We start from the raw sequence: 16650 nt of genomic DNA, 5'->3' as shown, positions 1-16650 counted from the left end.
TATTATTATTATTTATTTTGGTTTTTGGACCACACCTGGTGACATCAGGGATTACTCCTGGCTATGCACTCAAAAATTGCTCTTGGCTTGGGGGACCACATGGGACGCCAGGGATCAAACCGCAGTCTGTCGTAGGCTAGCACGGGCAAGGCTGATACCTTACTGCTTGTGCCACTGCTCAGGCCCCAGCCTTATTATTTTAAAATGGGACTGATAATAAAAGCATTGTCTTGAGAATCAGACACTTGAGAAAGAGCACTTACTTCTTTTTGTTCAGCTTTCTTTTGGCTTTTTACTTGCTCTGGCTCAGAACCTTCCTATGTCCCTGGTGGAAGACATTCTACTATGATGTCTAGTTATGATGTCATAACTCCATTATGTTGAAACCTTTGCACATTTACTTAAATTCAAGATACAATACTGGCTTTTATTTCTGAGGGGAAAGAAGAAATAAATTTGTTCTCCCTCTTCCTCTGTGTGTCTCACTTGTGGGGAGAGGCACATTTCACTTCATCCTCACCTGAGTCCTGGAGGCAGTGTTAGCTCAAGAGTGTGGGTTCTAAGAGGTGGTATAATGTGATGAGGGCCCACAACTTCTTGTTACAAAGACAGAGGAGTGTAGAATTTAGTTGTGTCGCTCTCCACCATCACACATGATTTTGGACTGAGTTAAATCACATTCGAAGTGTAGGACTTGAAAGTAGCAACAGCCTATTTTATGGTGCATTCACATGACTTTCAATGCTCTTGGGCTTGAAAGAGCAGAGAATTGAAGAAAGTCGCATTCGGTTGGAAAGCCAAGCTAAGTCAGACTAGAATATTTACACTATAAATTGAAACCCATAATTATAACCCTAGAAACAACCTTAGGAGAATGTTAGTTCAAGAGATTCTAATGTAGTTGATTTTATGTGAATGTAGATGAACCAAGAAGATTCTGATTCTGCCTATCAAATGGTAATTATGATGAGTCTAATAAAACTTCTGTTGTTTGTGGTTTTCACTATCTCCCTTGCTGCTCAGCACAAAAGCTACATTGTGAGCAGAATGTGACGGGGTTGATCCCTGGTAGAAAGAACTTATGTTTGGTATCTACAGAACAATGAGAGTTTGCTGCTTGACTGATCAGTGTTGGATCAAGTTCACATTCCCTTCTCCTACTCTCACACCTACTTGCCGGGGGAGAAGCAGAGCAATGGGAGGGAGGACAGATATTTTTTGCACAAAGAGCTGTGAGTTGAGCTTTCCTAATATGGACACAGCTGGGGCTAGGTAGCTTTAAATATTGATTCAGTCCATTGTTGAAAGTACCAGCTGATTAAAAAAAAAAAAAGCAACCAATTAATCTGGCCTCTCCCATGCTTTCCTGGAACATTTATCTGAATGTTTAGGAATAAACATTCACTTCTCCCATATGTTATTTATATTTGAAACCTCTTCCATTCACTTCAGTTGGTTTGGATTTTACTTTCCTTACTTTCCATACCCCCTTTCTCTTTCTCTCTCTCTCTCTCTCTCTCTCTCTCTCTCTCTCTCTCTCTCTCTCTCTCCTCTCTCTCTCTCTCTCTCTCTCTCTCTCTCTCTCTCTCTCCTCACCTCACCTCACCTCACCTCAATGGAGGTAGGATGATCTGAATCTCTCTCTCTCTCTCTCTCTCTCTCCTCTCTCTCTCTCTCTCTCTCCTCTCTCTCTCTCTCTCTCTCTCTCTCTCTCCTCACCTCACCTCACCTCACCTCAATGGAGGTAGGATGATCTGAATCATCTTATTTTCAAATGATGACTTGTTTCTTTGGAAGGACTGATGATCACAAACCCCATCTAAGTACTAAGGTTGTTTTGTTCTTCTTCTTGTTGTTGTTGTTGTTTTAATTTTTCAGTCCTGGGAATCAAACACAAGGGCTCACACTCGTAAGGTAAGAGCTTTACAACTGAGTGGCATTCCTGACTCCAAGTGCCAAGGTTTTTAAAAAAGACATGCTGGACTAGAGAGGCAGTTCAGGAGTAGAGGAGTCAAATTACCTTGCACATTGCAGCACCAAATGCTACCCTAAGCACTGCCAGCAGCACCTGATCACAGAGCTGGGCAAGCACTACCAGGTGCAAGTAACACAGGTCTTTCCTACCGTTATTCTGAGTCTGTTAGTCCTTCTGACTAACTTCTCTCAGCATGATGCTCTTCAGATCTATTCATGCAGCAGCAAATTGCATGATTTCATCTTTGTTTATAGCTGAGTATTGTAAATGTACTGCATTGTGTGTATGTTCCACAGTTTCTTAGTCCAGTCAGCTGTTCGTAGATCTGTTGTTACCAGATTTGGACTTTGGTGAATATGAGCAGAGTTTCTCAAATGTCTTTTCTGAATAGTCTTTGGACCCTTGGGGTAGATTCCTAGAATGGGATTACTAGGTCATATGGAAACTCAATTCCTAAATATTTGAAATGTGTCCATGCAGTTTTCCAAAATGGTGAACCATTTGGCATTTCCACAGTGCATAAGATGCTCTAATTCTTGCCAGCAATCTTTGAAATGTAAACTGTGTGTCATAGGAAATAGGTGACAGTCATCAACATACCGTATTTTTTATACTATAAGATGTCCCCCCCATCCCCGGTGTGTCTTATAGAGTAAATGCTTCCTGGAACTGAAGCCAAGTGCAGGGGAGGAGAGCATCTAAAAACTATGTGCGTCTTATGGTCAGGTGCATCTTATAGAGCGAAAAATACGGTAACTAAAAGATTGTTTCTAGAGGATGAATAAGAACTATCGCTCCACATGTGTAGCCTTTCAGGTCAGTATTGACATCCTGTTCTCTGAAGATCTATTTTTATTAAGACCCAGATTTGTATTGTCCATGAACCTGGAATAAACTCTGGAGAATCTAAAACCTTCTACCTTCCCTCTGGATAGTATTGAACTTTTCTGTTTTATTTTAGTTGTGTGTATGTGTGTGTGTGTGTGTGTATGTGTGTGTGTGTGTGTGTGTGAGAGAGAGAGAGAGAGATGTTTATCCCTAGGTGTAAGTTATGGGAAACACTACCCAACACCGCCCTATAGAGTTCCCTAAGCCCTGCCAGGAGTGAACCCTGAGCAAAGAGCCAGAATGACCCCTGAATACCTCTGTGTATGACTCAAAACAAGCAATAAAAAAAGAAAAATGAGTAATTTATTTACCCATCCATCCCCTTGTCCAAAGCAAAGGCAGCCTCCAAAGCAAATGAAACATGATAGAAATAAAATGAGGAAAAATAAGTAAAGTAAAAATGATAGAGAAAAAAGATGGCTCCAAGAATTCAATTAACATGCATATGAACAACCCCCCCCCCAAATACCTAGGATTGACATAGTGTTGTATATGGAATTTTCTAGAAAAGAGGAAAGACTACAGTATTCACTATTTGTGAGGTAAAAACAAATGATGGCCCAAGTCTATTTATTCTTGATGTTGATACTGGGCCATTTTTCCAGTGAATCTTCAGGAAAAGAAATTTCTGGGAGTGGCAGGGGATGGGGATAATGCCTGTTGATCTCAGGGTTTACTTCTTGTTTTATGCTCAGGAATTACTTCTGGAGGGAGTGGGGGCCATTGGGGTATTGGGGATCCAACTGGGGTTCCACATGCAAAGTCAAATGTCTTCCTTGTTGTTCTGCTTCCTGTGGGGCCATTTCTTATTATACACCTCAATGAAATTGAATGCTTCTCATCAAAACATGATGTTACTAAAGGAGTTTTATTAAGCACCAGTAAGAAGTCATCTAGTTTCAAGCACTATGGGGTTCCATGCTGAGCCGAGAGGAACTTGATGCATCCTGGGTATCTAATAGTTTAAACCTCAGAGAAATCTGCTGTGTATGTATGATGTGAGTGGAGGGAGGGGGTGCATGCTGTAGGCATATGTTTTTCTAAGGTTCTGATAGACCACAAATATTTCATATTATTTTGGGGAGTTAGGAAAGGAAGAACTTTGCCTGTTGCCTTGGGTAAACTCAGTAAGATGAGCAACAGTGAGTTTAGAATTGTGGTTATCAGAGGAAGTAACCAAAAATTGTTCAGCAATTTGTTGTAGACAAAGCATGAGATGGGTTTTCTTTTTTTTATTTTTTTAAAGCTGTATGTAACAAACACATATATATGTTATACATACACATACACGCATTCCCCTCCCTGACTTCCAATGTCACAGATCTAACCTAGGCAACAGCTTCTAGCCTTAGAATCTTTTTGTTGGATTACTTTGGGGTCACAGCTAGTGGCTTTCAGAGGCTATGTTCAGGAGTGAATTGGTACCAGAGTTTAACCAGGCTTGGTGATATTTAGGGCAAGTTCTATACTATACCTATACTATCCTCTGTACTCTGGATTTCCTATTTTGAAAAAGTGGCTCTATTAGGTCTTTCACTAAGAGGCCCCTCTGGCAGGGTCATATTCTTCTCCTAAAAGAAATCAGAGCTGGAGTGATAGCACAGCCAGCGGTAGGATGTTTTTTGTGGGGCCTGGAGAGATAGCACAGCGGCATTTGCCTTGCAAGCAGCCGATCCAGAACCAAAGGTGGTTGGTTCAAATCCCGGTGTCCCATATGGTCCCCCGTGCCTGCCAGGAGCTATTTCTGAGCAGACAGCCAGGAGTAACCCCTGAGCACTGCCGGGTGTGACCCAAAAACCAAAAAAAAAAAAAAAGAGGATGTTTTTTGCCTTGCACATGGCCAACCCAGGAAGGGCCTGGGTTCATTCCCTGGCATCCCATATGGTCCCCTGAGCCTGCCATGAGTGACTTCTGAGCAAAGAACCAGTAGTAACCCCTGAGTGCTGCTGGGTGTGACCCCAAAACAAACATACAAATACAAAGAAATCAGCTGTTTACTCTTTCACAGAGACAAAATGAGCAGGCACATATTTTCCAAAACCATAGAAAAGGAACAATAAATGATGCTACATTTAAAGATAATAGAGCAAAATTAAAGATATAAACGCTTGATAACTTTTTTCCCAATCCTGACTTTTTATTATTTGCAGCTTAAATAGACTTTGATTTTATTTCCAGATTCTTTTATTTTACCTTGAGCATATGTGGACTCTATCACCCTTCTGGAAACTTCTCTTATTTAGAATTTAAAGCTCTTTTGACTTCCCATTGGGGTTAACTTTTCCTCTGCTGTGCTCAAGGGCATGTAGTCTTCCCACCTTTGCCACTGTTTGTTTTAATTAAATGGCTCTCCTTGTTTGCTACTCCGCACTTCTGGTTGACCAGTAAAGACAGTGGCCACTGCTCATTTTTCAGATTGAGCCTAGTCCAGCAGCAAAAGTAGAAAGAGAGGACATGTTCCTGTTAACAGTAAAAAAACAAACACACAAAATATAGTACTCCAGTAAAGAAGTAACTTCCTCTTAACTGAAAATGAGGAGAAAACAAAAAGTTGGGGTTTTTTTTGTTGTTGTTTTTTTTTTTTTTTTTTGGTTTTTGGTTTTTGGGCCACACCCGGCAGTGCTCAGGGGTTACTCCTGGCTGTCTGCTCAGAAATAGCTCCTGGCAGGCACGGGGGACCATATGGGACACTGGGATTCGAACCAACCACCTTAGGTCCTGGATCAGCTGCTTGCAAGGCAAACACCACTGTGCTATCTCTCCGGGCCCAGAAAAAGGTTTTATCTCCAGAAACCTCTAGTTTAAAAAGGTTTTTATTATTATGCATTGGCATTCCCCTTAGCCCTTGAAACTGTCTTCAGCTATTATAATAGCTCTAAGTGATTTTATTTCCTTTTATTTTTTTTGTTTTGTTTTGGTTTTTTTTTTGGCCACACCTGGCAACTCTCAGGGATTACTCCTGGCTCTGCACTCAGAAATCACTCCTGACAGGCTCGGAGCATATGGGATGTGGGGATCAAACCCAGGTTGTCCAGGGTTGGAGCCAACAAGGTGAATGCCCTACCACTATGCTATCATTCTGGTCCTACCTTAGTGAATTTTTTTGTTTGTTTGTTTGGTTTTGGTTTTTGGGTCACATTTGGTGGTGCTTGGGAGTTATTCCTGGCTCTGTGCTCAGAAGTTGCTCCTGGCAGGCTCTGGAAACCATATGGGATGCCGGGATTCAAACTGTCTTGAGTAGGGTCCATCTTGAGTAGGCCATGTGCAAGGCAAATGTCTTACTGCTGTACTATTATTGCTCAGGCCCCAGTGAACTTCTTAATACAACTTCTTTTCAAAACTTGTCTCTCTAGGTGAAGCATTTTAAAAGATATAGTTAAAATGGAAAACAGGTGTTTTTCAAAGATAGATGCAAAGAGATTTCTTGATATTCTTTTATTTGGGGGTCACATCCAGGAGTGTTGAGGGCTTACTCTTGAGAGATCTCTACTGGCAGGGCTCGGGGGACCCTGTGGAATGTCAGGGATTAAAACCTGGGTGGAATTTATGCAAGGTATGTCCTCTGACCACTGTATTATCTCTCTGACACCTCATTATATACTTAAATATAATCAAATATTATTCCCAATCACATATTTTCCATTGTTTCTTGGGGGGTATGCCGAAGTGCTAGGTATTAAACCCAGGGTTCTTGCATGCAAATCATATATTCTAGACCATTGAACCTTGGCCCATCTCTTTGCCCAGAATTCCAGTTTTGGAGGGTGTGATTTAGGCTCTTTCTGGCAGTGCTCAGAGATACTCCTGGTTCTTTCACAGTCTCTCCCAGTAATTCTTGGGTGATATTGTTGTGTCAGGGATCAAACCAGGCAAGACAAGTGTATTTAATACCCTACTTTCTTTCTGGCACCAGGATTCCAATTTGGGAGGGGCACACCCGTTTGATGCTCAGGGGTTACTCCTGGCTAAGCGCTCAGAAATTGCCCCTGGCTTGGGGGAACCATATGGGATGCCGGGAGGTCGAACTGCGGTCCTTCCTTGGCTAGTGCTTGCAAGGCAGACACCTTACCTCTAGTGCCACCTCACTGGCCCCAGGATTCCAATTTTTAAAAGCAGTCTGTACTCTAACTTCATTGGGGCCAGCCTGTTCTGAAAGAACTGTGTTGAGGATGAACTAGTACAGAAGTTAAGGTGTTTGCTTTGCATGATATCAACCACAATGTGTGCCCTGGCACTGCATATGGTCCCTGAATACCTCCTGGACAGACCACTGAGCACAGAACCAGGAGCAGCCCCTGAACATTGTCAGGTGTGGCCTATCCCACCCCCTATAAGACTGTATTTACATTATATTGAACACAGTGAGAAGAATTAGTTATTTTATGTGTCATGTCATATGTTAATATTCCATTCTAGACTGAATCCAGGTCTTGTAACATTTTGCTATGCAGTTATTATCCTTATTAATTTTTACCTTTATTATCTAAAAAAGATCAAATTAGGTCTATCCCAGTTGTTATCCCATGCTTCTTCTGAAAATGGACAATTCCATACTTTTCACACAATTCAGCCAAGGAACAAACCAGTTAGTAGAAAAAAAGACCTGAAAACTACTCATAGGAAAACTGTTCATTGGAAAGAAAACCTGAAAACTTCTCATATTTCATCTGTTCCCCTTTCTTACATTTATTTACTTACATGGTAACTGAGCAGTAGCTATGTGCCAGCTATGTGTTAGGGTTAGTTCATACCACAGTGCTCAAGGGCTACTCCTGGCTTAGGGGTCTTTCCTGGTTGGGGCAGTGGGGATCAGATCTGCTGCATTCAGTACAGGAAATTAACTCCTCAATGATTGCTGTAACCACTAGGCAGAATTTCTAATAGCTGAACACAAATTATGAACAAAACAGTCTTCTTTTTAGACCTGTAAAGTTCAACAATGTACAGCTATGTGTTAATAGGAGGAATTTGTATTACATTGGTGAAAGGACTGTGCTTTCTGCACCTTTTCTTTTCCCTGTTAATTATTATAAAGTCTTGTAATTGAAATTTTCAAAAAAAAAAAAAAACTTAGCTTCCATAAAAGCTAATCATTGTGGGTGGGGGTTTGAGCTACATCTGGTAGTGACTGTGTGATTCCTGGCTAGGGGATCAAACTTCAAACTTGATCCCCCTATTAGGCAGCACTCATAACAAATACTTTAACCCCATCTCTTTCACCTCCAAAGATAATCGTTTTAAGAATAAGAAGTTTATTATTGAAAAAAAAATAACAGGATGGTCTCATTCTTAATTGGGTTTGGGGTGTGAGGAAAGGTCTTTGAAGATGTCTTATTTAAGCCCAGAGGTAGGTTATAAGTAGAAATCCCATGATCAGTAGGAGAATAGAAATGCATTCTCAGTGATAAGAAATGATTGGTTTGAATTCTTTTCAAAACATCATTCTAGCTTTTCTGAGGAGGATGGATTATAAGTAAAGAAAAAAGAGAAACTAGAATGAAGAATAGCTAGTTAGGAAGGAGGCTCTTAGAAGCAACCCTAGTCTGCTACCCACTCAAGGTAGTAGCAGAGATGAGTGTCAAAAGGATGTTTCCTTTGCTCAGCTTATGTCAGAAATAGGTTGTCTATGAGCTATCTGGGTGACAGGGAAAGGGATGTCAGTGTGTGTGTGTGTGTGTGTGTGTGTGTGTGTGTGTGTGTGTGTGTGTGTACACAACCAGATAAGGATTTGAAGCAGGTGAAATCAGGTATATAACTACCCAGTAGTAATACAGATTTTCATAGGATTCTACATAAAACTTCATTTTTAGTGATTATCTTAGAGAAATATGTAACAGTTATCTATAAGTTTTCTAGTAGCTATAGGAATACTTGCTACTGGATTGCTGGGATTTATTTAGCTATTTTGCTTCTAAGACTGTGTTTAAAAATCATTGATGAGTCAACAAAGAGGGCACTTAAGGAAGGTCCATTTAGAGAGGGTACTGTCTTAGCGCATCAATATTAAATGGTCAGTATCAGAGTTCTGGAGTAAAATGGAAAGTGTCTGCAGTGATACACTTCTATCGATTCTGGAACATTTACAAACAGCAAGGAATCTCAAATAGTTCCAAGTTTTATTTCCATTTACAGTTAATTAGCTCCACAATGACAAAATTCTTCTTCCATCAGTTGTAATTTGACCTGCTCTCTTGAATGCGCACTCGAGCTTTTCAAAGCCTTCGCTATCCATTGGAAAAGAAAATGTTGGAGACTGTTGTACATTAGACATGAATCTGCAACACGATAAACACACGCACATACGTTTTATAGCATTAGCTAATAATGCTAATATTATTTAGCTAATAATACCCCAAAATAATTTTAGAATTTGGAGTGTGTGTGTGTGTGTGTGTTTTCCTGGAAACACACTTAAGTCAAGAATCCCTCACTGAAGCAACTTGTTTATTTTAGGAACTAGAAGTGCATCAGCACTGTAGTTCTAAGTAGTCTGGTAATGAATATGGAACGAAGGGGATAAAATAAAGTTCTTCACTCTGATGTCTCCATTAAGAAGCTCTTCTTTGTGTCAGAGACTCCACGGCCAAGTTGCTTCTATTTAAAAAGGGCTGAGTTTGATCTTGGCTTTGATCTGAAGCGTTTGATCTTGAAAGAAGGATGAAGTCCCAATAAAGAGAGGGCAGCGAGACAGATTTTTTTCCCCCCTAAGAAACGCGATCCAGTTAAAGGGCTGCTCGGGGATCCCCAAACACTGGGCGACCCGACTTTTGTCCACCACCCCCTCCCCCGGGATTAGCGCAGTGTGTCTCCACCACCCGCATCCGCGGGGTGCGGGGCGCGGTGGGGGGGTGCATGCAGCGATCGCGGCTGCCGTGGGAGGGCTCTGGGAATTGGGGGGGGCTGTCTCTCCAGGGGTCCCTGGGCTCCAGGGGGGCTGGTCCAGCCATCCCCGGAGGCACGTGTCGGGCTTCGGCGGTGCCGTGGGCCCGACGCTGGGGAACCTCGGAGCCGGCTGCTGCTGCGGGGAGCGCGATGGGGAAGGAGGGAAGTTCCCATCGCTCGCTTGCAAACACGGGGGACACTCGGGGGGCCCCGCGCTTCTGGGGCACCTGGCGGGCCCCTTCCGGAGACAATGCGCGCCCGGGGCCGCCCAGCCGGGCTCCGGAGAGCGGCCGAGGCCCCTTTAAGGCAGGCCCCGCCTCTCGCGCCGCCCGCGCACCTCGGCGGGGCGACCCCCCGCGCCGCGCCCCCGCGCCCCCCGGCCTCGCCCGCACCTGCGCCCGCCGCGCGCGGCCCCGGGGACGCCGCTCAGCCGGCCGCTCTGCTCTCTCTCTCCCTCCCCGCAGCCGCTGCTCGCCGAGCGCCGGGCCCGGGCCGAGTGCGGACTCGAACGGCAAGCGCGAGCCGAGGTGAGTGAACGCAAGCGCCGACGCACGCAGCCGGGAGACGGAGAGGGAGGCCCGGCCACGCACGCATGCACGGGGCCCCGGGGCGCGCGGGCCTCCGCACCAGGCCGGCCGGCCAGCGCCGCGCGCGTCCCCCGACCCTTGCGCCCCAGCCAGCCCCGCGCCCCCGCCTCTCCGCCCCTTGCCCCCGGCTGCCAGCCCCCCCCGACCCCAGAGGTCCGGACCCCTCGGTTCCACTCCCCGCCCTGCCCTGCCCTGCCCTGCCCTGCGCGAGCCAGCCAGCCCAGCTGGCCCCGCAGGCCCGGTCGCAGACGTCTCCCGCTTCCCAACTTCAGGCCGAGAAATGGATCCGCAGGAGCCGGGGAGCGCGCAAGCGGACACGGAGCGATCGTGGAGCGGCGTGGGCGCAGGTAAGGCCCGACAAGGGGCCTCCGATTCCCGACTGACTCCCCGATCACGGCTCTGCCCAGAAGCCGTGGTGGCTTTGCGCGGCTTGTGCTGAAAATGGAAAGCGGCTTCGTCCCACGCGAGGGTCTTCGCCGCTCTGTGTGCGTTCACACCACCTGGGATTCGCTTCTGGCCCGTGACCGAGAGAGAGCCCAGGACCCAAGCGAGTCCTCTGTTTGGGGGCCGCGCGCAGATTGGCTTGGCACCCCCCCCCCGGGAATCAATATATTGGAGGTGATGGGAATAACCCCCCCCCCCACACACACACACACACATTCGTGGAGAATGAGAGGGGCTTGCACCCATACTCTGCTCTCTTGAGAGAGGATTACTTGGAAACGCTAGAGGGGATCTTTGTTTTGACTCTCCTGCTAAGAAGAAATTGGCTTTCCAAGTCAGAATTTTCTGTGTGTTGGATGAAGTTTGGATGTCACTTTCTTCCTGGAATTGTGTTAAGTTAAAATGGTTTGGGTGGCACAGCAGGTAGGGCTTTCGCCTTGCACGCAGAAGACCTGCGTCCTGGAGCATGTCTGGATTGATTTCCTGAGCACAGAGCCCGGGACTAAGTAACCCCTGAGTGCTGCCGGTTGTGGATCCAAAACCAAAAATTGAAATTAAAATGGTTTGTCGTTGTAGCATGAAGCAAGGTGAGCAGACTGTTGTTTCCTAAGAGAAAGCTCATAAATGTGAAAGCTTTTACAAGTCAGAGCAAATGATTTTTGCTATTTTTTCCCCCTATGGACTTTGTTATCTTGCCTAAGTACTTTACTATTCTTTTGAATAGTGTTATTCTTGAGAGTACCCAAGGATTTAAATAGTGTGGTGTTATTTTTCTGCTAGGTTTGATGAATCACTCTTGATTCTGAAGCCAACTTCTTACTGATAGCGTTTTGGCCAACCTGTGGGATGTGTTAACTTATTATGGGCATTGCAGCATCAGCCTGGTGCACGACCTTTCCTAGTGAAGGTGACACCACCACGGTTGAGAGTGCATTTGGGGATAAAAGAACGGCCCTAGAATTCAGTAATTTATACTCAAGACATTGAGTTTAACAGTAGTAGAAAATGACTTTGAACACACTTGTTTTCTGCCCATTGTTCAGTATGCTAGGTCAGATATGCTTAACTTATCCTGCTAGGTGCCAAACATACTGAAGACTATCCTATTTGTGGATGGAAGTAGGGAATGCAAGAAGGTGAGCTGAATTTTCAGAGTTGTGTCTGGAGTGTGACTGTGTACCCCATTTTCTTCTGATTCTGCTCAGTCGCTGAGTGTTTGCTCTTCTGGATTTTGCCTCGGCCGCTAGCTTGGGATTTAGAGCTCAGCCTGTGCTACTCAGATTGAAGGAGAGTGTGGGCCAGAAGCAAGTTGGGGAGACAGCAACTGTTCTGACTTCGCTCAGAGTCAAGGCATGTTTTGAAATTCAGACCAAGTTCTGGGTGCTAATGATTATTCAGATCAAGATCATGTGCCAGGGCCCGGAGAGATAGCAAAGCGGCATTTGCCTTGCAAGCAGCTGATCCAGGACCAAAAGGTGGTTGGTTCGAATCCCAGTGCCCCATATGGTCCCTTGCGCCTGCCAGGAGCTATTTCTGAGCAGCCAGCCAGGAGTAACCCCTGAGCACCGCCGGGTGTGGCCCAAAAACCAAAAAAAAAAAAAAAGATCATGTGCCCACCTTTTGCTAGAAGTTAAACCTGTTAGGACTTTAAGTTTGTCAGTGCATTACTAGGAAGTTGTTTTTCCCAGCCTTCACATTAAGCAGAAACAAGGGATCAGTTTCTCCCCTTTCGTACTGCAAGAATATATTTGTACAGCACTAAAATAAAGTGGTGGTGTTTCCTGCCTTTATTCCCATATTCCTGTACAATCAGATGAAGCAGCCCTTTCTGGGAGGTGCCCATTTTCAAATTCAGATTCTTCTATATTCACCCCATTGTGTCTCTGCTGCTGCCACCACCTCCCATATCAATCACCCTTTTCCTTCCTCCACAAGTCTAGCTTCGTCTCCCAGCATCTTGGAGTCACCTTGGCCCTGGTCTTTATTAACCTAGACAGTTTTATCACATTTCTCCCCCTTTCATCCTGTCTGAGGGGTCAGATAGTAGTGCTCAGCCGGAGCAGGGTGGGACCTTGGAAGAACGAAAACTATGCAGTGAAAACCCTAATCTTTTTGGAGATTTTGGGAAGATTTTCCTCTTAAATTGCAAAGTTGCTAAGTAGTGGGGAATGTTCCAATATGATTTAAGAGAATGGTTGAGTTTTCCAATGTACTCAGAGAGGTAAATGAAGAGGACTTGCCCTCTGCTCTGCTGTGAATTGCAATGATGGATGAGAAATGATTGATACCAGACCTGGTCTGGCCTCTCTGCTGCTTGCCTGGCCCACCAGGGAACTTTGGTTTATCATCTTATTTCTCTTACACAGCTTTTACCTTCTTTCTCTCTGACGTTGATTTCCCTCTCATCTTGATATTTTTAGCCAGTTTTCTACAAAATGAACAAAATTTCTTTATACTTTTTATTTTTGGTGTTGGTTTTTGTTTTAGCTGAAGCTTACTTCTTGCCCTCAGTTTATTTTCTCCTTATGCTTTTATTTCCTTCCATTTTATTATTTCAGGTTCATTTTGTTATTTGTAGTTTTAACAATTTGTCACAGAAATGTAAGGGACACATGAGCAGCTACTCACAAGAGTAATTCTGTGGCTGCATTCTTCTGATGCAAACAACAGTGATCATAACAGTAGATTATGGAATGTGCATTTAAAAAAAATAGTAATAGGTGGGGCCGAGGTACTTGTCTTGCTTTCAGCCAGCCAGGGTTTAGTCCTTAGAACCCCCACGGTCCCCTAACATAACAGGGTATAGCCTAATATCCACACCAATTAAATTAAAAATAGATCTTATTTAAATGTCACTTAGTTTAAGAAGAACAAAAATTTTACTCTCCTGGTTTTCTTTTTAACTGATGCAAAGATTAATACAAGTTATCTATCATATTTCAAAGATTAAGAAGTGTTTTTTATAAACATATGCTCATAAGTAGTATCAAGTTTTTATTCTTTTTTTTTTTTTTTTTTTTTTGGTTTTTGGGTCACACCCGGCAGTGCTCAGGGATTACTCCTGACTCTATGCTCAGAAATCGCCCCTGGCAGGCACAGGGGACCATATGGGATGCCGGGATTCAAACCACCGTCCTTCTGCATGAAAGGCAAATGCCTTACCTCCATGCTATCTCTCCGGCCCCAAGTTTTTATTCTTTATCAGTTTAAGAATTAGAATATTTTGGCTGGGCCGGTAGCAGTGGTTTATCAGAACTTATTAACGTTAGTATCACAAAAGTCGGTATATAATCCCCCCACTGCTCAATTTGATTGGCTTCTAAAAAATATTAGAATATTTTATGAAGTTTATGAATTTGAGGAAAATATGTATGATTATTTTAGTGGAAGAAAAATTGTAATTCTCAGATTCATAATAAATGCCTTTAAGCATGTTTGGTAGTATACAGAGAATAAATTTTAAAATACTTGCTCGTCAATAACTGTATGTGATAATGTGATAATTCAGGAATATTCATTGGCATTTTTTAAATAAGAAAAATTCAATACTACTAAAGTTATTATGATAAATAATCTTTTCATTGGTGCTAATTTCTAATCTAAGTCAGTATTTTTGGACTGACTGAGACCTCTGTTAGGATTCATCGTTGTTCCTTAGGTACAGTGATTTCCAACAAACATTTTTTTACAATTACCTTAATTTTTTTTCCTTCAGAGTCAAAATTATACTCTTTGGCATAAAATGGTTTAAAATTTGATGCATATTTTTCTTGAACTATCAAGTGAAGCACAGAAACCTTAGTAAGATGGTTGCGAAAATGTGAGCTATAAGAGTATTTATTTAAAGGAGATCGATCATAAGTTGTGTTCTGAGTTTCTGAGGAAAAATAAATTTCTTGATGTTGATACCCTTTTTAATTTCTGTAGTATTTTCTCTCTATTTTTAATTTTTTGCTCTCCACATATATGATAATCTTGGTATAAATAATAATTCAGAAAAAGTTTTAAAATTGTAGGTAAAAGCCAACTTGGACTGTGACCTGGTAACATTTATTGCTCTTTTCAAAATTTATGCCTTTTAAGAAAGATTTTTTTTTTTTTTTGCAATTCTGTACGGAAATATTCAATATGATAAGGTAAGTGCACATTTTAAATTACTTGACAAAGCACTTTGAGATTTCTGCAAAACACTGTAAGACTAATGAAAACTGTCTTGCTTTATCTTGGACCTGCTTGTATGGCAGGCAGTGTGTGAGACTCAACTGCAGAGCACGAGGCTGGCAAAGCAGCATGCGGTGCTCTGTGGTGGCACGAGGCCCAAAGGTGCTTCCTGTCCAGAACTCAGCAGCAACTTTTGGCAGTCAGCCACTCTGTGCAACTGAGGCAGGAATACTACCGAGTGGTTTCCAGGCATTGGTTGGTGCCTTTGCTGCTTTATGAAATAACTGCTCTTGGTCTGTGAGAATTCATAACTGGTCGACATTTATATAGCTGTAATCTCTTACAATAGCTTCATTGATACTCTATCTTCAAAGAAAAGCTTTATGGATTCTAATGAGTCACGCTTAGGCAGTGGCCTCCCCCCACCCCCCTATCTGTGAGGGCTTTTGTATTCTGCCTTCCACCAACTGTGCCTGACAGTTTTGAGTGATGGGGGAAGGCGGAGTCACTTATTAAAAGTAATTGTAAAGAACCCAAACAAAAGGAATAATTATAGCAGTGTAAAGGCAATTTGTTATTTTATTGCTCAAATATTTGGAACGTGGTCTGATTTGTGGAGTTTTCAATGTAAATTCCTAACAAATATGTGATCTATTCGAATTACTGTCTACCCTGGTACACCCTGAGCCCTGCTGAGAGTAAGCCCTGAGCACCTGAGCACTGCTGGGTATAACCCTACCACTTGCTCCCTACCCCCAGTATGTTTTGGATAGTCTTATGACTGAAGTCTGGTCTTATTTTATCCCATTAACATTTCATTTATAGATTTACGGGGTAGGGAAGAGTTTGGGGGCTATACTCAGTGGTGCTCAGGACATAGAACTGGCGTGGCTGCATGTAGGGTAAGTGCCTTAACCTCTGTTCTATCCCCAGCCTAAGAAACACTTTAAAAAATGTTCTTTTCCTGGTGGTAATGTCAACTGGTCCAGCCTTGTTGGAAAACAATATGAATATTCACAAAAAACTAGAAATTGAGATTCCATATGACCTAGCAATACTACTTCTAGATGCTCAAAACCACAATACAGAAAAGCCCTCTACATGCCTATTTTCAACACAGCACTATTCACAAGACCCAGAATCTGGAAACAACCCAAGTCCCCAAGAACAGATGAGTGGATAAAGAAACTGCTACGCAGCTGTTAGGAAAAATGAAGTCATGAAATTTGCTTATACTTGGATGGATATGAAGAGTATTATGCTGAGTGAAATGAGTCAGAGGGAGAGAGATAGGCAGAGAATGATCACACTCATTTGTGGAATATAAAAAAAAGAAGATAGTAAGGGAATAATATCCAGAGACAATAGAGACAAGTGCGAGCCAGGAGGACTAGTCTTTGCTACAAATAGCAGGGGAGTGCAGTTAGGGTAGAGATGGGACCGCTATGCACTATGACAACGATGGTTGGAAATGATCATTCTGGAGAAAAACTGGGTGCTGAAAGGAGATACAGTGATGTGCATGATGCCACTTCAGTAACATTATTGCAAACCGCAGTGCTTAAAAGGGGGGGAGAGAGGGGGGAGGGAGGGAGGGAGAGAGAGAGAGATCTGCTTCAAGAGGCAAGGGAAAGTGCCTAAGGGCAATTAAGGACATTGGTGAAGAGTGTTGTACACTATATGACTGAAACTCATGAACGACTTTAATGGAAA

At 43.2% G+C, this 16650-nt stretch overlaps 1 protein-coding gene across 1 annotated transcript in view; it reads left to right on the top strand.

The window, feature by feature from the left end:
* AOPEP (aminopeptidase O (putative)) overlaps nucleotides 1-16650 on the top strand; it is a 363790-nt gene that overhangs the window by 292004 nt on the left and 55136 nt on the right. Inside the window, exons 11-12 of the mRNA XM_049772315.1 lie at nucleotides 10210-10272; nucleotides 10605-10679. Of these exons, the coding sequence (XP_049628272.1) occupies nucleotides 10210-10272; nucleotides 10605-10679 (138 nt within the window). The remainder of the gene's footprint in view (nucleotides 1-10209; nucleotides 10273-10604; nucleotides 10680-16650) is intronic.

Source organism: Suncus etruscus, chromosome 4 (assembly GCF_024139225.1).
Source record: "Suncus etruscus isolate mSunEtr1 chromosome 4, mSunEtr1.pri.cur, whole genome shotgun sequence".
In the NCBI taxonomy this organism is placed as follows: Eukaryota; Metazoa; Chordata; class Mammalia; order Eulipotyphla; family Soricidae; genus Suncus; species Suncus etruscus.
This window is presented reverse-complemented; position numbering and strand designations above follow the sequence as displayed.